At 38.6% G+C, this 23,482-nt stretch overlaps 1 protein-coding gene and 1 pseudogene across 9 annotated transcripts in view; one reads left to right on the top strand and one right to left on the bottom strand.

The window, feature by feature from the left end:
- The window catches only part of BCL2L13 (BCL2 like 13), an 88,292-nt gene that overhangs the window by 9,070 nt on the left and 55,740 nt on the right, over positions 1 to 23,482 (top strand). For all 9 annotated transcript variants that reach the window (XM_078450246.2, XM_078450248.2, XM_078450244.2 and 6 more), the window contains exon 2: positions 2,019 to 2,189. In XM_078450246.2, the coding sequence (XP_078306372.1) occupies positions 2,069 to 2,189 (121 nt within the window). In that variant the 5' untranslated portion in view covers positions 2,019 to 2,068. The remainder of the gene's footprint in view (positions 1 to 2,018; positions 2,190 to 23,482) is intronic.
- Positions 19,655 to 20,666, bottom strand: LOC144616953 (small ribosomal subunit protein uS14 pseudogene; annotated as a pseudogene).

The raw sequence follows: 23,482 nt of genomic DNA, 5'->3' as shown, positions 1-23,482 counted from the left end.
ATTTTTTTAAACATTTATTTATTTTTGAGACAGAGAGAGACAAAGCATGAACAGGGGAGGGTCAGAGAGAGAGGGAGACACAGAATCTGAAACAGGCTCCAGGCTCTGAGCTGTCAGCACAGAGCCCGATGTACAATAGGGACTTTTAAATGTTGAACTGAGATTTCTTTTGACAGCCTAAGTGAATATTGATAATAGCAACCATAAATGCATTTTTTAAAGTTTATTTATTTTTGAGAGAGCACGAGCAAAGTGGGGGAGGGGCGGAGAGAAAGAGAATCCCAAGCAGGCTCTGTCCTGTAAGCACAGTTTCATCCCGTGAACCATGAGATCAGTACCTGAGCCAAAATCTAGTCGGACGCTTAACTGACTGAGCCACCCAGGCACTCTCATTTTTTAAAGACTGTATTTAACCATTGAAAGCGTGTTTTTATGCTGTTTCCTTTTTATCTCTTTATATAGTCACTGTTTTATTTTGTGTATCTCAAATCCTGCATGTATTTTTTCATTGTTTGTCAGTCTTGGACATTTCTCTTAGTTTGTTTATAGATCTTAAATTTTGTCAACGTTGCTTGTCTCTTTTTTTTTTTTAATATTTATTTATTTATTTTGAGAGAGTGTGTGAGCAGGGGAGGGGCAGAGAAAGAGAGGGAGAGAGAGAATCCCAAGCAGGCTCCTCACTGTCAGTGCAGAGCCCAATGTGGGGCTTGATCCCAGAAACTGTGATTGTGATCTGAGCCGAAATCAAGAGTCAGACACTTAACCGACTGAGCCACCCAGGCTCACCCCCTGCCTGCCTCTGTCTTATGTTGTTAGTTATCTGGACCTGTTTTTCTTTCCTTCCCTTTTTTTTTTAAGATTGATTTTATTTATTTATTTATTTATTTATTTATTTATCTTAGATTTTATTTAAATGAAATATTTTATTCTAAGTCATCTCTACACCCAACATGAGGCTCGAATGCACAACCTTGAGATCAAGAGTCGCATGCTCTGCCAACTGAGCCAACCAGGCACTCCTGAACCTCTTTTTCTTTGACTGAATATTTCTTGCGATCTTAAAGCAGTTAGTATTATTTAAGTAGAAAACAAAGTTATTTGCAAACTTCTTATTATAATTTTTTATTTGAAACAACTGTTACGGTACATGGTAGGTACAACAGCTAAGTCTGTGTGAAGAGGTAAAAGCTGTAGTTATATTAATTAGGGTACATGTTAATGAAGAGATTTCAGAATGAAGTGCCTTAAATAATAGTCCAGAGGTGGTTGGTTCAGGCGGGCAGGGCGGTTCTGCTACACATGGTCGGTCACTCAAGAACCCAGTTCCTTTTCTCTTTACCATCCCCTATGGTGGGGTCCTTGTTTGCATGTCAGAACGGGTATCTGCTGTATTCACATTCCAAACCATAGCAAGGAGGAAAGAGAAAGTCTTTAAGGAGAGACCCACAGATTATACATATAACTTCTCATATTCCCCTCACTCAGGCTAATCATATGGCACATTAAGCTGCTAAGGAACTGGGAAATGTGGTCGGCAGTTGTGTGGCCATGTGTCTAACAAGACTAGGAGGGTTTATTTTTCTTTTAATTTTTTTTTTTTTTTTTTTACGATTTTATTTTTAAGTAATCTCCATACCCAACATGGGGTTCAATCTCACAACCCTGAGATAAAGAGTCAGTTCTACTGATTGAGCCAGCCAGGTGCCCCTGGGAGGTTTTATTATTAAAAAGAAATAAGAGAACATATATTGGGGTGGGGGAAGTGGGGACATAGCCAGTTTTTTTTTGCCACATAGGTGAAAACAGAGAAACTAAGGAGAGATAGAGAAATTTGCCTTTGATTTGAAATTTGAATTAATAAATTCCCACTTGTAAGTAAACTAAAGTTACAATTTTTAAAGATTACTGAGAAGAATAGTCAAATATTTATTTTGGTATCTAGTTGAATAATTGGAGTCCATGGGGAAATGTATAGCATGTAATAAACTTTAAACTGAAAAAATACTTTTATGTTTTAGGTTTTACACATCCATAAGTAGACCTTTTTGGAGCTCTGCCAGCAAACTCAATGGCGTCCTCTACTACTGTGCCTCTAGGATTTCACTATGAAACAAAGTATGTTGTTCTCAGCTACTTGGGACTCCTCTCTCAGGAGAAGCTGCAAGAGCAACATCTTTCCTCACCCCAAGGTATTATCTTTGGCTTATGGTGGTTCTGTTGAGTACTAATAATTACTTCATATTTAAAAGTACATATATTTAAATAATTTATATCTGTGGTTATAAGATCAAACAATACTAATAATTTTTTTAAAGAATAAACCCTTATCCCATCCCTTCCCACCCCGATCCGTTCCCAGAAAAGACTTTTAATGCTTTTTAAGAGCATAATAATGTAAATGACTGCTGTTGGTACATGTAAAAATGTACTAAGTACCTGTAAATGAACGGAAATCTACCCTTCTTTAGAGATTTTATACTTAACAAGACATAGATTAGAATGACACAATTATGTTAAAACTTTTAATATAGTTAAGTTTCTTGAATTGACTTTTTTCAAGGACATTAGTTTTTAAAAAATTTTTATTTTTTCAATTTACATCCAAATTAGCATATAGTGCAACAATGATTTCAGCAGTAGATTCCTTAATGCCCCTTACCCATATAGTCCATCCCCCCTCCCACAACCCCTCCAGTAACCTTTTGTTTGCTTTCCATATTTCAGAGTCTTTTATGTTTTGTCCCCTCCCTGTTTTTATATATTTTTGCTTCTCTTCCCTTGTTTTCATCTGTTCTGTGTCTTAAAGTCCTCATATGAGCGAAGTCATATGATATTTGTCTTTCTCCGACTAATTTCGCTTAGCATAATACCCTCTAGTTCCATCCATGTAGTTACAAATGGTAAGATTTCATTCTTTTTGATTGCCGAGTAATATTCCGTTGTATATATATATACCACATCTTCTTTATCCATTCATCCATCAGTGGACATTTGGGCTCTTTCTATACTTTGGCTATTGTTGATAGTGCTGCCATAAACATTGGGGTGCATGTGCCCTTTCAAAACAGCATACCTGTATCGTATCCCTTGGATAAATACCTAATAGTGCAGTTGCTGGGTCGTAGGGTAGTTCTATTTGTAATTTTTTGAGGAACCTCCATATTGTTTTCCAGAGTGACTGCACCAGTTTGCATTCCCACCAGCAGGGCAAAAGAGATCCTTTTTCTCTGCATTCTTGCCAACATCTGTTGTTGCCTGAGTTGTTAATGTTAGCCATTCTAACACGTGTGAGGTGGTATCTCATTTTGGTTTTGATTTGTATTTCCCTGATGATGAGTGAAGTTGAGCATTTTTTCATGTGTCGGTTGGCCATCTGGATGTCTTCTTTGCAGAAGTGTCTATTCATGTCTTTGCCTATTTCTTCACTGGATTATTTGTTTTTTGGGTGTTGAATTTGATTAAGTTCTTTATAGATTTTGGATACCAACCCTTTATTTGATGTGTCGTTTGCAAATATCTTCTCCCATTCCATCGGTTGCCCTTTAGTTTTGCTGATTGTTTCCTTCGCTGTGTAGAAGCTTTTTATTTTGATGAGGTCCCGATAGTTCATTTTTCCTTTTGTTTCCCTTGCCTCAGGAGACATATTGAGTAAGAAGTTGCTGTGGCCAAGGTCAAAGAAGTTTTTGCCTGCTTTCTCCTTGAGGATTTTGATGGCTTCCTCTCTTGCACTTAGGTCTTTAATCTATTTTGAGTTTATTTTTGTGTATGGTGTAAGAAAGTGGTCCAGGTTCATTTTTCTGCATGTCGCTGTCCAGTTTTCCCAGTACCACTTGCTGAAGAAACTGTCTTTATTCCACTGGATATTCTTTCCTGCTTTGTCAAAGATTAGTTGGCCATATGTTTGTGGGTCCATTTCTGGGTTCTCTATTCTGTTCCATTGATCTAAGTGTCTGTTTTTTTGCCCTCAAGGATATTAGATTTAAACAATAGATTTATGTATCTGATAGGCTTAAGAGAGTTTTTAGCATAATTCTTTTATTGTGAAGTTGTATGTATTCTTCTGTAAATACTTTACCAAATGAAGCTTAAAACAGTTACTGGAGTCTAAATTAGCCTTCTTCATAAGATATAACATCATCATAAATGTTCTTTTTTTTTAAATTTTTTTAACGTTTATTATATATTTTTAAGAGAGAGAGAGACAGAACACAAGCAGAGGAAGGCAGAGAGAGAGGGAGACACAGAATCTGAGGCAGGCTTCAGGCTCTGAGCTGTCAGCACAGAGCCTGACACAGGGCTCGAACTCACAAACAATGAGATCATGACCTGAGCCAAAGTTGGATGCTTAACCGACTGAGCCACCTGGGCACCCCATAAATGTTCCTTTTTTTTTAAATTTTTTAACGTTTATTTTTTATTATTGAGAGACAGAGAGACACAGACTATGAGCAGGGGAGGGGTAGAGAGAGGGGGAGAACAGAATCTGAAGTAGGCTCCAGGCTCTGAGCTGTCAGCACAGAGTCCCACGCGGGGCTCAAACTCACAAACTGCGAGATCATGACCCGAGCTGAAGTCAGTTGTCTAAGCAACTGAGCCACCCAGGTGCCCCTAAATATTCTTTTTTTAAAAAATATTTATTTATTTTGAGTGAGAGTGTTCGCACGAGTAGGGGAGGGGCAGAGAGAGGGAGAAAGAGAATCCCAAACAGGCTCCACCTTGTCAGCACACGGTGGGATTCGAATTCACAAACTGTGACATCATTTCCTGAGCCAATATCGAGTCACCACTTAACTGACTGAACCACCCAGGTACCCCAACAGGTTTCTATTTTAACAAAATTGCATCAAAATAACTTTAAAAACTCCTAGAAGAAAATGCAATACCACCTATTTAATTTATAATTTATAACCAGTTATAATAATTTATAATTTATAAAAGTAACTCTTTTACTTTCTTATTTTCTATTTAAAAAAAATTTTTTTACGTTTATTTACTTATTTTGAGAGAGACAGAGACAGCACACGCAGGGGCGGAGCAGAGAGAGATGGAGAGAGAAACCCAAGCAGGCTCCATGCTGTCAGCTTAGAGCCCGATACGGGGCTTGAACCCACAAAATGTGAGATTGTGACCTGAGCCGGAACCGAGAGTCGGACGCTCAACCGACGAGCCACCCAGGCACCCCTAATTTTTTTTAATGTTTATTTTTGAGGGAAAGAGACAGAGCGTGGGTGGGGGAGGGTCAGAGAGAGGGAGAGACACAGAATCTGAAGCAGGCTCCATGCTCTAGCCCACTTCCAGTTCTGTGTCTCCCTCTCTCTCTGCCCCTCCCCCACTCAGTGCTCTCTTTCTCAAAAATAAAAAGTCTGTCTCTCTTTCTCAAAAATAAAAAGTAAACATTAAAAAAAAAAAGAAATTTTAACTTAAAATGTTAATGGATATACATTTATTTAGCAATTTTGATGAAAGGTCATGTCTTTTTAAAAAAATATGTGTTTGTTGATGTCCATGTCATTTTTCTAGCATAAATCATTTCTATTACCTATATTTTCCAATTTGTTTAAAGCTGAGTTAGAACATAAAGACACTTATAAAACAGTATGAAGAGTCATTCTAGATTTTTATGATTTCCTCCCAATCTTTTACAGTTGTTTCTCTCACACCAATTTGATATAGTATTTAAAAAAATTTTTTTTTGCTAGTGTTTATTTTTGAGAGAGAGAGAGAGAGCCAGAGTGCAAGCTGGGGAGGGCCAGAGAGAGAGGGAGACACAGAATCCGAAGCAGGTTCCAGGCTCTGAGCCGTCAGCACAGAGCCAGATGTGGGGCTTGAAACCATGAGCTGTGAGATCATGACCTGAGCTAAAGTTGGACGCTTAACTGACTGAGACACCCAGGCGCCCATACAGTTTTGTTTTTTTTAATGTTTATTTATTTTTGAGAAAGAGAGCGAGAACTAGTGCATGCGAGTGGGAGGGGACAGAAAGAGAGGGGGAGGGAGGATCTGAAGTGGGCTCTGCTCTGACAGCAGAGAGCCAGATTCAGGGCTTGACCTCAAAACTGTGAGATCATAACCTCAGCCAAAATCAGGAGTCGGTCATTTAAGTGATTGAGCCACCCAGGCACCCTGATACAGTATTTTTATTTTTTTAAAATTTTTTAATTTTAAATTAATTCTATTATTATTATTAAAATTTTTTTTTAATGTTTATTTTTTGAGAGAGAGTGAAACAGAGCATGAGTGGGGGAGGGCTAGATAGAGAGAGACACAGAATCTGAAGGAGGCTCCAGGCTCCTGGCTCCCAGCTGTCAGCACAGAGCCTGATGCAGGGCTCAAACCCACAAGCCGTGGGATCATGACCTGAGCTGAAGTCGGACGCTTAACCGACTGAGCCACCCAGGTGCCCCTAATATAGTATTTTTAAAGCAACTTTATAAAATATTTAATTTAGAGAAGTGTTAAGTCTCTTTGCACAATCATATTAGTAATGTCTGTGATTTTAAATAAATTGTACAATTTAAGTGACAAGTGCAACTTTCATAAATAGATCAGGAGAAAATAGCTGATTCTTGGTAAGCATATAACTTACATGTGCTAGAAAGTAGTCTGCTAGCTGTATGTGTTCAGCTGGCAGCGGGCATATTCAGTATATTTTATAGTGAAATCGTAATGGGTTACTTAATTCACCAAATCACTTCAGTAGAGGTTAGTTAAGAATGCTTTTAGGGGCTCCTGGGTGGCCCATCGGTTAAGTGACTGGCTTCGACTCAGGTCATGATCTCATGGTCCATGGGTTCGAGCCCCGTGTCAAGCTCTGTGCTGATGGCTCAGAGCCTGGAGCCTGCTTCAGATTCTGTGTCTCCTTCTCTCTCTGCCCCTCCCCCACTTGTGCTCTGTCTTACTCTGTCTCTCAAAAATAAATAAATGTAAAAAAAAAATTAAAAAAGAATGCTTTTATATATTGCTTTTTTTCATTTATTTACTTTTGCTAAATCATCTAGAGTCAAACTATTGGATCAAGGAATAACAATATTTTTATAAGGAGTTTGTCATTTAAAATAAATATGTGGCTTCTAAATTGTCATACCATATAGTATAACTTTTTAAGTTTTTACACATTGTTTTAAAAACTAGTTATAACTCTGAAAGTGCTGGATTCCATTGTTTTAAGACTTAGGTGTCTAGACTCAGTGAACAAATACCATAATAGACATACAGGGAATCCAACCAAGTAGTTGTATTGATAGTGATTAATGCATACGTTGTTAGCACACCTGAGGTAGGAATTGTATCTGGACCAGCATTTTGCTTTGGGAGGAAGATTCTGGGGATTAATTTTATGGAACACATGTGGTTTTTATACTTCAGTCTCCTAGAACTTCATAGATGCCAAAGTAGGCATCAAGACCCAGTGGATAAGAGTAAGACCATGTATTACTGCCCTAGCCTAACAAACACCAAGAATGTTACATGATAACACTGGTTCACCCTGCCTCGATCTACCAAGGGGTAATGTGATGAGCCCACTTGATGGCATTTTTTGTAGTGGGTTGTACTGCAGCTGAGGTACCCAGTACTAAGGGCTTAGCACCTTTTGTAGCAAGCCAGTTACCTATTTCAGAGAGTGAGCAGTCACTTTGTGGTCATTTTGACCTATCTAGTTGTCTTCATTACTAGTTATAAAAATGGCTTAGAGTCAGAGGACAGTTAGGTCTTCAGTTTGTCATACTCAGTAAGGACATACAGGGATCCTTGGGATTCATTGCAGGCTATTGCAATCTACCCTTGAAAATTAGATGCAGTGACATTCAGTGAAATCCATTTAGTTTGTCTTGTATAACACTAGATTAAGGCTATTTTTCTTTTTAATTTTTTTAAACATTTATTCATTTTTGAGAGACAGAACGTGAGTGGGGGAGGGGCAGAGAGAGAGAGGGAGGAGACACAGAATCTGAAGCAGGCTCCAGGCTCCAAGCTGTCATCACAGAGCCCAACGCAGGGCCCGAATTTATGGATGGCGAGATCGTGACCTGAGCTGAAGTCGGTCACCTAACCGGCTGAGCCACCAAGGTGCCCCTAGATTAAGGCTATTCTGAACAGGATCCCAATTAGCAGGATGAAGGCATTCTGCAATGTGGATCTCAGCTATCCACCTCAGGATCCCAGATTCAGCCAAGTGAGTAAGTCTCAGAAGGGACTAGTAGGTGTCTTCAGAGTTCAGATTAGTTTCCTTTCCTTAGCATGTATGGCTTGTTCCACTTAACCAGTAGTATTAATCCAACTCAGTAGGAGGTATTGGCCAGAATGTAGTCCAAGGCCAGTCTTCTACCCGTTATAATCCATGCAAGGACATTTAGACCTATCTGCTGATGTGCTAGGGCTCGTGCCATTGCATTGGCTGTGGTAGGTAGGTTAAGGACAGTTGACTGACCATTTTATTAAATTAATTAATTCATTTTTAAATTTACATCCAGCTTAGTTAACATATGGTATAATAATGATTTCAGGAGAGAATTCAGTGATTCATCACTTACATAAAACACCCAGTGCTCATCCCAACAAGTGTCCTCTTTAATTACCTTTGCCCATTTAGCACATCCCCCCACCCAAAATCCCTCCAGCAACCCTCAGTTTATTCTTTGTATTTAAGAGTCTCTTATGGTTTGTTCTTCTCCCTGTTTTTGTATTATTTTTGCTTCTCTTCCCTTATGTTCATCTGTTTTGTATCTTAAATTCCATATATGAGTGAAATCATATTGTATTTGTCTTTTTCTGACTAATTTCACTTAGCATAATACACTCTAGTTCCATCTACATTTTTGCAAATGGCAAGATTTCATTCTTTTTGATTGCCGAGTAATATTCCATTGTATGGCTATGCCATGTCTTCTTTTTTTTTTTTTTTTTAACGTTTATTTATTTTTGAGACAGAGAGAGACAGAGCATGAACAGGGGAGGGTCAGAGAGAGAGGGAGACACAGAATCGGAAATAGGCTCCAGGCTCTGAGCTGTCAGCACAGAGCCTGACGCGGGGCTTGAACTCATGGACCGTGAGATCATGACCTGAGCCGAAGTCGGACACTTAACCAACTGAGCCACCCAGGCGCCCCTGCTATGTCTTCTTTATCCATTCATCAGTCAGTGGACATTTGGGCTCTTTCTGTACTTTGGCTATTGCTGGTAATGCTGCCACAAGCACTGGGGTGCATGTGCTCCTTCGAATCAGCATTTTTGTATCCTTTGGATAAATACCTCGCAGTGCAATTGCTGGGTCTTAGGGTAGTTCTATTTTTAATTTTTTGAGGAACTTCCATACTATTTTCCAGAGTGGCTGCACCAGTTTGCATTCCCACCAGTGCAAAAGGGTTCCTTTTTCTCTACATCCTCGCCAACATCTGTTGTTGCCTGAGTTGTTAATTTTAGCCATTCTGACAGGTATGAGGTGGTATCTCATTGTGGTTTTGATTTGTATATCCCTGATGATGAGTGATGTTGAGCATCTTTCCATGCGTCTTAGCCATCTGTATGTCTTCTTTGGAAAAATGTCCATTCGTGTCTTTTGCCCATTTCTTCACTAGATTATTTGTCTTTTTTTGGGGGGGGTGTTGAGTTTGAAAAGTTCTTTATAGATTCTGGATACTAACCCTTTATCTGTCATTTGCCACTATCTTCTCCCATTCTGTCAGTTGCCTTTTAGTTTGACGAATTGTTTTCTTTGCTGTATAGAAGCTTTTTATCTTGATGAGGTCCCGACAGTTAGTTTTTGCTTTTGTTTCCCTCGCCTCCTCCTCTGGAGACATGTCAAGTAAGAAGTTGCTGCGGCTAAGGTCAAAGAGGTTGTTGTCTGCTTTCTTCTTTAGGATTTTGATGGCTTCCTGTCTTACATGTAGGTCTTTTATCCATTTTGAGTTTATTTTTGTGTATGGTGTAAGAAAGTGGTCTAGGTTCAATTCTTCTACATATCACTGTCCATTTTTCCCAGCACCATTTGCTGAAGAGACTGTCTTTTTTCCATTGGATATTCTTTCCTGCTTTGTTGAAGTTTAGTTGGCCATATGTTTGTGGGTCAATTTCTGGGTTCTCTATTTTGTTCCATTGATCTATGTATTTTTGTGCCAGTACCATACTGTCTTGACGATTACCGCTTTGTAATACAGCTTGAAGTCTGGAATTGTGATACCTCCAGCTTTGGTTTTCTTTTTCAGGATTACTTTGGCTATTCAGGGTCTTTTCTGGTTCCATACAAATTTTAGGAATGTTTGTTCTAGCTCTGTGAAGAAAGCTGGGGTTATTTTGATAGGGATTGCATAGAATATGTAGATTGCTTTAGGTAGTATCTACCAGGTTACGGATTGTTACTTGTGGGGCATGAACTCCATTATCAGGGAACAATACTTGCTCTGTTGTATGGAACCAGGAGTGAGTGTATCTCTCTGTAGGACAGACTTCTTTCCCTGGGGACCCAACAAGGAGAATGTAGTCCAAGGGGTAGTGTCACTGACTCTTAGGAACATTGTCTAGGGCAGTGTTGGCAAACGGTAGGCCTTGTAATTTTAGATTCAGTTATTAAGAAACATTTTTACATCTGCAGTGAAAGGTAATTTCTATAGCTATTTGTTATTTGATAATAGTGGTTGGGCGTGGCTCTTCTTGTTCAGAAAAATTTCAGTCTCATTCTTGAGCTCAAAAAATTGCAGTGAAACACTTCCACTGCTTAGCATTGAACTGCTGTGTGGTAGGGTAGGTCAGGACATTCAGCTTCTATTTCTGACAAAAATTCATGAAACTGACAGTAATTAAGTCCACAACAGCAAATGAAGTTCACTGTTGAAACTCCCGGTTCATTAACATGAGATAGATTCTGATATTTTCCGGAGTACCTACTGATGAACACTACTGTGAATAACCATAGGTTTTAAATACTTTACATTTTCATAATCTGTCAAACTAATTTTGTCAAACTAATAAGACTTTTTCTGCTCCACACATATTTTGCCATTATCAGTAACATATCTTAGCATTGTATTGTATCTTACTACAATACTTTGCATTGTAGTGAATTAGTGTTTTCTCAATTTCTTTGAAAATATTCTCACCCATAATTATTTTGTGTAGGCTATGCCAGTTCTTTAGTCACTTCAAACTCAGCATTGACTCCTTGAATAAACAACAGCTGAGCAGTTTCAGACAACTGTCAGTGCATCAAGAGCCAAAGAAAACCACTCAAAATTGTTTGCCTTGTATTTCAATTGACTGTTGATGTTGTTCCTATTGTCCCCAACTCCTTGAGCAACTATTCTCTCCAAAAGGCTAATCTTGAACTTTTGTCTTTCTGACATACTTCTTCAGCTGCTTCAGGAGAATACAGCTTAATTAACTCAACATCTGGAAATGGCTTTCCTTGTTGGATTAACCACTGAGCCACTTAGAAACTTACTTTGGGTGCAGCCTCATTTTCATTTTTATGAAATTCATAAAAATTTTAATTTTAATTTTATTGAATTCATAAAAATAGGAATTTTATGAAAATTTCATTTTTCATGTTTTATTTCATTATTTTTATGAAGAAATTGTACAATGAAAAGTTCCATTTTAAATTCTTTTCTTTTCTTTTTTTTTTTTTTGAGAAAGAGAGTAGGGAAGGGGTAGAGGGGGAGAGAGAGAGAGAGAAGGAGAGAGAGAGAGAATCTCAAGTGGATTCCATGCCGAGCAGGGAGCCTGATGCAGGACTCAATCCTACAACCGTGAGATCATGACCTGAGCCGAAATTGAGAGACGCCAGCTCAACTAATTGAGCCACCCAGGTGCCCCTCCATTTTAAATTAAAAATTTTCCATTTAAAATTTTCTAATATTCCTGACTTGCTTTCCTGTGAGTTGGGAATACTCTGATGGTGCTATTTTATTTTATTTTTTTGATGAGTGCTTTATAGTCTGGTAATATCAGTGTATGTGGTGTGCTTCTAGCACAGCTATAACGCCACTGCATAATAAGCACAATACTTTGCCGCCTAATTTGATAACAAGGTAATGTATATTCCAGTGTGCCTTAAGAGTAAGTAGGATATTCAAAGCCCACTTTTCTATTTGTTTTGTTTTGACATGATGGGTATGCACAGGTAAAATAAAAGTTGTGGTATGGCAGTATACATGGTGATTGAAATGCTGTGTAGTTATAACTGTCACTGCAATATGTAGTGTGCTGAGCAACAGTGTGAAGCTGTGAGAGCGCCATACACAGGCTTTGGTGCAACCATTCATTGCCACTGTTGTAGCATGAAACAACTGGCTGTATTCCAGTTAAAATTTACTTGTAGGCACTTTAATTTTTATGTCATGAAATAGTAATCTTTTTATTTTTTTCAATCATTTAAAAATGGCCTGTAGAAAAACATGCAGTGGGCCAGATTTGGCCCATGGGTTATAGTTTGCTGACACTTGTTATCAGTGCAGGGAACCTTATTTTACTCATTACTGTTGAAGAGTGCATTCCATTTATGCACAAAACTAAATGATGTTAGTGTTAAGTCCAAGTCTGTCTCCTTGTCACTTCCAATCTTTAATTGTATTTCTTTTTTTATTAAAATGTTTTTAATATATGTGAAAGTATTTGGAAAAGTAAAAGAATAAAAGGCAGTAAGAAAAAAAAATCCTATAATCCAGTAATTAAAATAAGATTTTTTTCTCTACTTATATAGGAACATGTAAATTTGAATTTATGGTTTATAAAAATGAGGTAATACCTGTGCCATTTGATAACATTTTAAAAATTAACAACATATTTGAACATCTATCCATGTCAGTAATTAAATATCTGTAGTCTCCTGCTGTGGGACATGTCTTCTTTGGAATGGGTGAATGACAGTCCTTCAGTTAGCCCACAAATTCCTTAAAACTTGTCTTTTTCAGTTTCTAGTTTCATTTACTTTTCTAAAACCTTCTTCTGATTAGTGATAGCCTGATAGGTCTAGAAAAATACTAATTAATAGAACTTTGGGCAGTTATGAGCATGTTGTGTATGTGCCCTGTCCAATATTGTAGTCACAAGTCATATGAGATAGTTGAATGCTTGAAGTATGACTAGTATGAAGTGTGACTAAGGAACTGAATTTTTAATTTTATTTAATTTTTATTTAAACTTAAAAAGTTGCATGTGGCTAGTGACTAGTGTAATATTAGACACTCAGGTCTAGAACTCAGGTTTTTATTTTCCCTTCTAAGCCAACCCCTGTTTTTACAATAATTTGTTCACAATACCACCTGCTACCCAGACTTGAAACATAGGAGTCATCCTTTAGCTTTTTTCTCTGCCTCCTGCCCTCTCCCTTCCTCCCTCCTTTCCTTCTTTCCTTCCTTTCTTTTTTAGTAAGCTCTACACCCAGCACGGGGCTGGAACTCACTACCCTGAGATTAAGAGTCACATGCTCTACTGACAGAGTCAGCCAGGCACCTCTCCTGCCCTCTTTCTTTGTCAGCTGTTACTAACTGTCCCAATTTTGTGCTGATTCTCCCATTATCCTACAGGTCCTGCCTCAACTTATTGCAAATATATCCTGATTTTTCTCCTTCATGTTATGTCTTCTCCATTATTCATTTTGCATGCTACAAGCCCATATTGAACTTCCTCACATTGCCCCTTACATTGGGAACCCACAGTTGCTCCCTTTCCCTTAAGGCTACTTTATAAAACTTTCATTGGTTTCTATGATTTGGTCATCACCTATTACATCTTATGTCTCTTACTGTCTTATTTGTTTATTTAATTTTATTTGAGAGAGAGAGAGAGTGTGCGAGTGTGGGAGAGGGGCAAAAGGAGAGAGAGAGAGAGAGAGAGAGAGAGAGAGAGAGAGAGAGAGAATCCTAAGCAGGCTCCATGCTCAGCATGGAGCCTGATGTGGGGCTCGATCCCACAAGCCCAGGATCATGACCTCAACTGAAATCAAGAGTCAGAGGCTAACCAACTGAGCCACCCAGGTGCCTTATTTATTTTATTTATTTATTTATTTATTTATTTATTTTAAAGATTTTATTTGGAAATAATCTCTACGTCCAACGTATGGCTTAAACTCACAACCTTGAAATCAAGAGTCTTGTGCTGAACTGACTGAGCTAGCCAGGTGCCCCTGTGTGGTATTTTAAAGAAACCATGCTTGGGACACCTGGGTGACTCAGTTGGTTAAACGTCTGACTTCGGCTCAGGTCATGATTTCAGGGTTCGTGGGTTTGAGCCTCATGTCAGGCTCTGTACTGACATCTCAGAACCTGGAGCCTGCTTCGGATTCTGTGCCTCCCTCTCTTTCTGTCCCTCCACCCCCCCCCCCCCCCACTCATTCTCTCTCTCCCTCTCTCTCTCTTTCAAAAATAAATAAACTTAAAAAAATAAATAAACAAACTATGCTTATTCCTGTCTGGATTTTTTCACTCAAACTGAGCTGCTCTGGAATGGTAGTTTCCTGTGATAGTGATTACTAATGTTCACCCGTATCTTATTCTTATCTCCTTGCTAGACCCAGGGAAAAATTGCATTTAGGCAGAGCCATATGGACTAGTCCTAGCCAAAGGAATTTGAGTAGTATGATTTGTGTCACTTCTAGGCTGTAGCATTTAAGAACCAATATGCCTTTCTCCCTTGCTTTGTGGGGGTGTGTGGATGTAGGAGAGATCATATGTTCCAAATGGCATTGTTATAGTAGGGCAGAGCCACCAGCAATAAGGGTTGCTAAGTGACTACATGGAGCATGTCTTCCAGTTCCCTAAGTTAGATATGTAACATGGGAGGGAGAGAGTGGACTTTTGAGTTAAGTTGCTGAAATTTCTGGCTTCATTTATTACATAGCACAGACTGGCCTGTCCTAATTAACATGTTTCCCAAATATACATATTAGGTTAACCAAGTGTCCAGTTTGCCCAGGATTGAAAATTGGGAAGGTCCTGGACCAACTGGGATCCTAATACATACACACTTCCCCACCTATTCAAATTCCACTTGTTTATGTTATTTCCCATTTAAAAAAATTTTATTTACTTAAAAAAAAATTTTTTTTTTTAATTTTAGAGAGTGTGTGCAAGTGGGGGAAAGGGATGGTGGGAAAGAGAGAGAGATTCTTAAGCAGGTTCCACACTGAGCATTGGATTGACACAGGGCTCTATCCCATGACCCTGGGATCATGATCTGAACTGAAATCAAGAGTCGGACGCTCAACTGACTGAGCCACACAAGCGCCCCTATTTTTCAATTGTAACAGACTCCATACTCAACAAAACCCAGGATTTTTCACCTCCTGTGGTTGACTAAATTTGTAAGGACTCTAACGATTACATGTGCCTGTATTGGTCAGTTCTTTTTCATGCTTGAGCATAGAATTTTTTCCAACTGAGCACTGTAGGATTTGAGGAGTTTACCTGCTTTACTGTTTTTGTTTCATTTTGTTTTTGAAACTTGGTTGTTATTATTGTATTATTTTCTTGTAAGCCTGAGTACAGAGTATTTATACTTAAATTTAAAAATATGCAGGCTAACTTTTTAGAGGAAAAAATTAAGTTCTTGTTGCTGTCTTTGCTGCTTTGCTATCCTATTTGTTATCTAAAACGTGATGTATGGTTTACTCTCATGACATGCTATTATACATAGGGTCTGCTGTAGCATCCATTGGTATAATGTGAGTAGGGTAGGGTTGGTTTCAATTTCATAAAGCAGTTAAGGGTGAGAAGGAGAGGCTAAGGGAAGTGACCCAATTCATGACCCAAGATTTCTGTTACATTGAACGTTTTTCATTTTTTCCTGACTCATGTGCTGGTTATAGACTTTTCCATAAATAGTTAACTCTACACTTTTCCAGAACTAGCCAACTCTTTCAGTGTTAGTTTGTGCTGAATATAGTCAACCCTGTTTTGAATTATGTATTCTGACTGGTAGAAGTCCTGCTGACTTTGTATTTGATGTCAAATAATAATTTCTGTTATACACAATTTTGTGATTATTATTATAGAGAACTTTGATGCTGAAGTAATTAGCATGGATTTATTAATAAGTCATTTCTTTCTTAGGTTAGAAAGGAGAGTAAGTTCCTGTATCTTAATTAGTTATGTGACTATCAAACACAGTTTGATACTGTGATACTGGTTTGTTATTCATCCAACCATTAAACAGTAACTTCCCATTTTCCCCTCTTCCTTTCAGCCCCAGGCAACCACTATTCTACTGCATGTCTCTATGAATTTAACAATTCTAGGCATCTCATTTGAGTGCAGTCAAACATTTATCCTTTTGTGTCTGATTTATTTCACTTAGCATAATGTCTTCAGGGTTCATCCATGCTGTTGCATGTGTCAGAATTTCCTTCTTTTTATTTTTAAGTAATCTCTAAGCTCAACCCGGGGCTTGAATTCATGACCCTGAGATCAAGAGTTGTATGCTTTACTGACTGAGCCAGTTGGCACCCCTCATTCCTTTTTTTTTTTTTTTTTTTAAGAAAAACTTTTTAAACTGTAAAATTTTTCTTTAATTTTTATTTTTTAGAGAGAGAGAGTGCACAAGCAGGGGAGTGGGGCAGAGGGAAAGAGAGAGGGAATCTTAAGTGGGCTCCATGCTCACCTCAGAGTCAGACATGGGGCTCAACCCCATGACCCTGGGATCATGATGTGACCTGAAATCAAGGGTCGGATGCTCTACTACCCAGGCGCGCTTCATTCCTTTTTTTAAAGCTGAATAATATTCTAATGTATGCATGTAGCATATTTTGCTTATGCATTCACCTGTTGATGGACATTTGGGTTATTTCTCCCTTTTGGCTATTGTGAATAATGCTATCAACATTGGTGTTACAAATATCTATTTGAGTCTCTGCTTTCAGGTATTTTTTGGTATATGCTCAGGTATAGATTTGCTGGATCACATGGTAATTCTGTTTAATTTTCTGAGGAACTGCCTTACTTTTTTCCACAGTAGCTGTATCATTTTATATTCCCATCAGTAATACACAGGGGTTCCAATTTCTCCACATCCTCACCAATACTTGTTTTCTGGGTTTGTTTTTGTTTTTTGTTGTTTTCGTTTTGTTTTTTTATAATAGCCATCCTAATGGGTGTGAAGTGTGGTGTCTCATTGTGGTAGCTCATTTCTTTTATTGCTGAATAATACTCCATTGTATGGATATACCATAGTTTATTTCTCCATTCACCTGTTGAAGAACATTTTCATTGCTTCCAAGTTTTGACAGTTACGAATAAAACTATTTTAAACATTCATATGCAAGTTTTGTGTAGATGTAAGTTTTCACCTCATTTGGGTAAATACCAAGAAGCATGATTGCTAGATCATATGGTAAGAGTATACTTAGTTTTGTAACAAACTACCAAGCTGTCTTCCACAGTAGTTGTATCATTTTGCATTTCCACCAGCAATGAATGGAGGTTCCCCTTTCTAAATTCTACATCTTTGCCAAACTTGCTATTATTGCTATTTAAAAAATTTTATTTTAATTTATTTGAGAGAGACAGAGTGCGTGGGGGAGAGGGACAGAAGGAGAGAGACACAGAGAGAGAGAGAGAATCTCAAGCAGGCTCCATGCTTAGCACAGAGCTTGATGTACGGTTCAATCCCATAATCCTAGATCATGACCTAAGCAAAATCAAGAGTTGGATGCTTAACGGACTAATCCACCCAGGTGCCCCTATCATTGCTATTTTTGATTATAGCTACCCTGGTGGGTATGCAGTGGTATCTCACTAAGGTTTTATTTTCCCTTATTTTTTTTTAAGTTTTTTTTTTTTTTTTTTTTTTAAGTTTATTTATCTTGAGAGAGAGAGAGAGAGGCAGAGGGAGAGAGAGAGAATCCCAAACAGGCTCTGCACTGTCAGCACGGAGCCCAATGTGGGGCTGAAACTCATGAACCGTGAGATCTTGACCTGAGCTGACATCAAGAGTCAAATGCTTAACCAACTGAGCCACCCAGGTGTCCCTCCCTATGACTTTAATTTTCATTTCTCTAATTGCTAATGATGTTGAACATCTTTTCATGTGTTTATTGGTCATTTGTATATCTTTAGAGAAATGTCTATTAATATCCTTTGCCCATTTTTTGATTGAGTTATTTGTCTCTGTGTTATTGAGTTGTAAGGATTCTATATATATTTTAGATACCAGACCCTTATCAGATATATGATTTCCAGATATTTTCTTTCATTCTGTGGTTTGTATTGATAGTGTACTTTTTTGTAATGTTTATTTTTAAGAGAGTATGTGTGTCCACGAATGGGGGAGGGGCAGAGAGAGAGAGGTAGAGAGAGAATCCCAAGCAGGTTCCATGCTGAGTGTGGAGCCTGACCTCATAATCCTGAGATCATGACCTGAGCTGAAATCAAGAGTTGGACACTCAACCAGCTGACCGACCTAGGCGCCGTGGTATTATACTTTGATATACAAAAGTGTGTAATTTTTATGAAGACCAGTTTATCTGTGTTTGATATGTTTTTAGTGTCTAAGGAATCATTCCATAATCCAGGGCTGTGCACATTTTCACCTACGTTTCCTTTTAAGAGTTCTATAGTTTTGGGGCACCTGGGTGTCTTAGTTGGCTAAGTGTTGGACTTCAACTCAGGTCATGATCTCAGGGTTGTGGAGTCAAGATCATGACCTGAGATGAAGTACTATGCTTAACCGATTGATCCATCCAGGAGTCCCTGAAGGTTTTTGTTTTTGTTTTTTAATGTTTATTTATTTTTGAGAGAGATTGCCAGGGAGGGGCAGAGAGAGAGGGAAATAGTCTCTGTGCTGTCAGTGAAGAGCCCATTGTGGGGCTCAAACCCACAAACTGAGATCATGACCTGAGCTAAAGTTGAATGCTCAAATGACTGACCCATCCAGGCACCTGATAGTTTTAGCTTTTAAATTTAGATCTTTGATGGGTGCCTGGCTGGCTTGGTTGGTGGAGGGTGTGACTCTTAATCCTGGGGTTATGGGTTTGAGTCCTACGTGGTGTGTAGAGATTACTTTAAAAAAAATTAAAATCTTCAAAAAAATTTAGATCTTTGATCCGTTTTGAATTAATTTTTGTATTTGCTGTGAAGTAGGGGTACAGATTCATTATTTTGCATGGGAAAATCTAGTTTTCCCAGCACTATTTGTTGAAAAGGTTCTTCTTCTGTTGAATGGTCTTCATACCCTTCTCAAAAATCAGTTGACCTTAAATATATGTATTTATTTCTGGACCCTTAATTAGGTTCCATTGCTCTATTTGTCCTTATTCCATAACCACACTGTCTTGATTACTGTAGCTTTATTTATAGTAAGTTTTGAAATTGTGAAGTTTGAGTCCTCCAACTTCATTCTTTTTCAAAATTGTTTGGACTATTTTGTGTCTGTTGGAATTCTCTATGAATTTTAGGATTGTCTTGTCCATTTCTGGAAAAAGGGCAGTTGGAAATTTGTTTTTAAGATTTTATTTTTAAATAATCTCTATACCCAGAGTGGGGCTCAAACTTACAACCTTCAAGGTTGAGTCACGTGCTGTACTGACTGAGCCTGCCGGGCACCCTGCAGTTGGAATTTTGATAGGGATTGCATTGAATCTGTGGATCAATTTGGAGACTGTTGCCATCTCAAATCAACTTTTTTAAGACAGATTTTCATAATCCCATCCCAAATTTTGACTCACAGTTCATTATTTCGGGAGATGTGTACTCTTTCATTCTTTTCTCCGCTTTTCTATCAGGAACAGATATTTGATCCTGAAACCAGACTTTGAGTGGGTGCGTGGTGAAGTTTCCCTGCATTCTTCTCTTTCAAATCTGTCCTCTCTCAAATCTGTCTCCCAGTGTGCAGGATACCTGGGGGTATGGAAACACTAGAGCCTGAAAACTACCATTGTGATTGGCTATTTTGTACTTTTATTTTTTTTAAAACATTCATAATTGAAGTATTTTCATTTTGTATACAATGAGTCAGCATGAAGGTAGGTATCTTGGATATCTACAGTTAAGGTAGGTCTCTTGGATGACCTATTGAAGGAAGTTCACTTAATCCAACTTAATGAAGCTTATATCCTTTCATACTGATGGAAGCACTGGGGCATATAATTGAGGCCATATTTCTGGATCAGACCACATGGGTTTGAGCAGATGTGGCAAGAATAAGAACCTTAGCCAAATTTCCTTGGATGGCTCCAGTAGAGCTGCTGGTGACCCATCTTGCTCTCTCAGATGCAACGAGGCAAAAGTTTATTTTGTGCTTCTAAAAATCTGTCTAGTATGGTATCATTTGGAGTATTTGTTTTTGCTATTGAGTAAATAATTGAACCATGTTCTCAATATATTTAGCAGATGTTTTTAATTTGATTATATGAGTTTTTAAGAGCAGTATTTGTCAAGACTAATTGCCTGAATGCTTTTGAAGAAAAGATCATGGCATGCCTGGCTGGCTCAGTTGGTAGAGCATGCGACTCTTGATCTCGGGGTTGTAAGTTCCAGCCCCACGTTGGGTGTGGAGATTACTTTAAAAAAAAAAAAAAAAAAAGATCTTGAGTGCATAGCTGGCTTTGTTAAGCGTCCGACTCTTGATTTCGGCTCAGGTCATGATCTCACAGTTCGTGGAATCAAGCTCTGCATTGGGCTCTGCACTGACAGCATGGAGCCTGCTTGGGAGTCTCTTTCTCTGCCCTGCCCCCAGCATGCAAGCACTCTCTCTCTCAAAGAAATAAACCAAAAAAAAAAAGAAAGAAAGAAAAAAAAAATCTTTATTTTAAATCTTTTTTTTTTTTAAGTTTTTTTTTAAATTTATTTTGAGATAGAGTGTGTGAGTGGAGGGTGGGGGAGAGAGAGAGAGACAGAGAGAGAGAGAGAGAGAGAGAGAGAGAGAAAGAGAATGAATGAGAATCCCAAGCAGGCTCTGCACTGTCAGCACAGAGCCCAATGTGGGGCTCAGACTCATGAACTGTGAAATCATGACCTGAACTGAAGTCAGATGCTTAACCAATGGAGCCACCCAGATGCTGCCCCACACCCCCAAAAAAGTCTTTAAAAAGAAAATCATGAGCCTTTACCCTGGACCCACCAGATGTTCCCTGATGGGGCTTAAGAATCTTTTTTTTTTTACATTTATTTATTTTTGAGAGACAGAGTGAAACAGAGTGTGAGCAAGGGAGGGGCAGAGAAAGAAGGAGATACAGAATCTGAAGCAGCCTCCAGGCTGAGCAAGTGGTCAGCACAGAGCCTGACATGGGGCTCAAACCCACGAGCCGTGAGATCATGACCTGAGCCGAAGTCAGAGGCCCAACCGACTAAGCCACCCAGGTGCCCGGAGAATCTGTATTTTTAATATATTCACTCAGTAATTTTAATGTGTGTCCAGTTTGGGGGCCCATAGATTTAGAAAGTATTTTGCTCTGCCCATATAACTCTTCTAAACTTGTTGACCTGATACTCACTTTGAAAGCCCTGAGTGTATTTCAGGGCTGGAATATGATGATTGCTGACTCACTTGACTTTTCGTTTGACACTGAAGTGGGTGGGATTTGGTGTGCTAAAGTCTGTTTATCTTTGAAATATTTTTCTCTGGGTTTGTAGTGGAGGATTTATACTGCATTGCTGTATAGCTCTATGCTTTTGAAAGTCTGGGTTGGGGGGGTTGATTAAATGAAAATCACTGAATCTGTCTGTGTCATTGGTTAGCTAAATAAATAGCCTTTTGTGTCCTGATGGCAGTAGACTTTTTCTGGTTTAGGTTTTCCACATGACTTATTATCAAGTATGACAACTTGTCGTGTGTAATCAGCATCACATTAGTCTCATGAGAATAGACACTCTTTTAATCAGCTGCTTTTCTTTAATCTGGCAGGTGAGGCATATGGTAACCAAGACATTATTGTCTTTTACTTTGTGGCATGGTGGTAGTATTGGTGGTGGTGTGATTGGGTATGTGGGTGTGTGTATGTTTTAGGTATGTAGATTTTCCAAAAGGAGGCAGATGGCAGATAAAACATTCATGTATTCCTTATTTTTCACTGTACAAAAAAAATTATGTTTTAGAATTCAGTAATAATTTTACTTGTCAGATGTACGTTCTTAAAGATTTTTATTTTTAAGTAATCTCTGCACCCATTGTGGGGCTTGAACTCACAACCCTGAGATCAAGAGTCACATGCTCCATGGACTGAGCCAGCCAGGTACCCCCAAAAGATCTACTTGCTAATGTTGTTTTTATATGATTTATTTTAGGGTGAATCTTTTCAATTTCTCTATGTCCCATATTTATATAATGAGGAAGATGGATTAGATGGCCTTTATTTTACAGATCCTTTCAAATCTAAAATTAAATAAATTCAGGCATTGACTAAACCTCTTCATAAACATGGAGATAATAGTTGAGGTGTTATTGTTTTTTTTAAGTTTATTTACTTATTTTGAGAGAGAGAGCAAGCGAGCACGTGCACAAGTAGGGGAGGGGCAGAGAAAGGGAGAGAGAATCCCAAGCTGGCTCCAAGCTATCAGCGAGGAGCTCATTGTAGGGCTCAAGCCCATGAACTGTGAGATCATGACTTGAGCTGAAATCAAGAGTCAGACGCTCAACTGACAGCTACCTAGGCACCCCAAGGTCTTATTCTTTCCATTCCTTCATAATGTTGTCTATCATAATTCTATCACCATAAATAAATGGGTCTGTACTCTTACTGTCTTACATAAAATGACTTTCAAAACATGTTTTTAATGTTTATTTATTTTTGAGAGAGATAGAGTGTGAGTCGGGGAGGGGTGGGGGGTGAGGGGGACACAGAATCCAAAGCAAGCTCTAGGCTCTGAGCTGTCAGCACAGAGCCTAGTGAAGGGGGAGGGGGAGCCTTGAACCCACAAACTGTGAAATCATGACTTGAGCCGAAGTTGGTTGCTTAACTGACTGAGCTACCCAGGCAACCCAAAACGACTTCTCATTTCATTTCTCTTTTGTCATTTGAGCTAGCCTTAAAATATACTGATAACTTTTTAAATTCCTGTAATTTACTGATTTATTTTTAAGTTTTTACTTATTTATTTTGAAAGAGCAGGGGAGGGGCAGAGAGAGGGAGAAGGAGAGAATCCCCATGCAGGGCTCGATCTCACAACTGTGAGATCATGACCTGAGCTGAAAGCAAGAGTCGGACACTTAGCCAACTGAGCCACCCAGTCACCCCTAAATTTCTGTAATTTAAAAATAACTTTAATTTTTGTTTAATCTTGTTTTTCCTTTTTTTTTTTTTTTAATAAAGATTATTTATTTTGAGGCAGAGAGCAAGATCAGGGGAGGGGCAGAGAGAGAGAGGGAGAGAGAGAATCCCAAGCAGGCTCCAAACAGTCAGCACAGAGCCCTACGTGGGGCCTGATCTCATGAACCGTGAGACTATGACCTGAGCCGAAATCAGGGGTTGGACGCTTAACCAACTGAGCCACCTATGTGCCACTTTGTTTTATTTTTTCGTAAGTGTCTTCTCTTGCCAACAATGTTGTCATTTATACAC

Source organism: Panthera onca, chromosome B4, assembly GCF_046562875.1.
Source record: "Panthera onca isolate mPanOnc1 chromosome B4, mPanOnc1 haplotype 2, whole genome shotgun sequence".
Lineage (NCBI taxonomy): Eukaryota > Metazoa > Chordata > Mammalia > Carnivora > Felidae > Panthera > Panthera onca.
The sequence above is the reverse complement of the archived record's forward strand: the minus strand, read 5'-3'. Positions and strand labels throughout refer to the sequence as shown.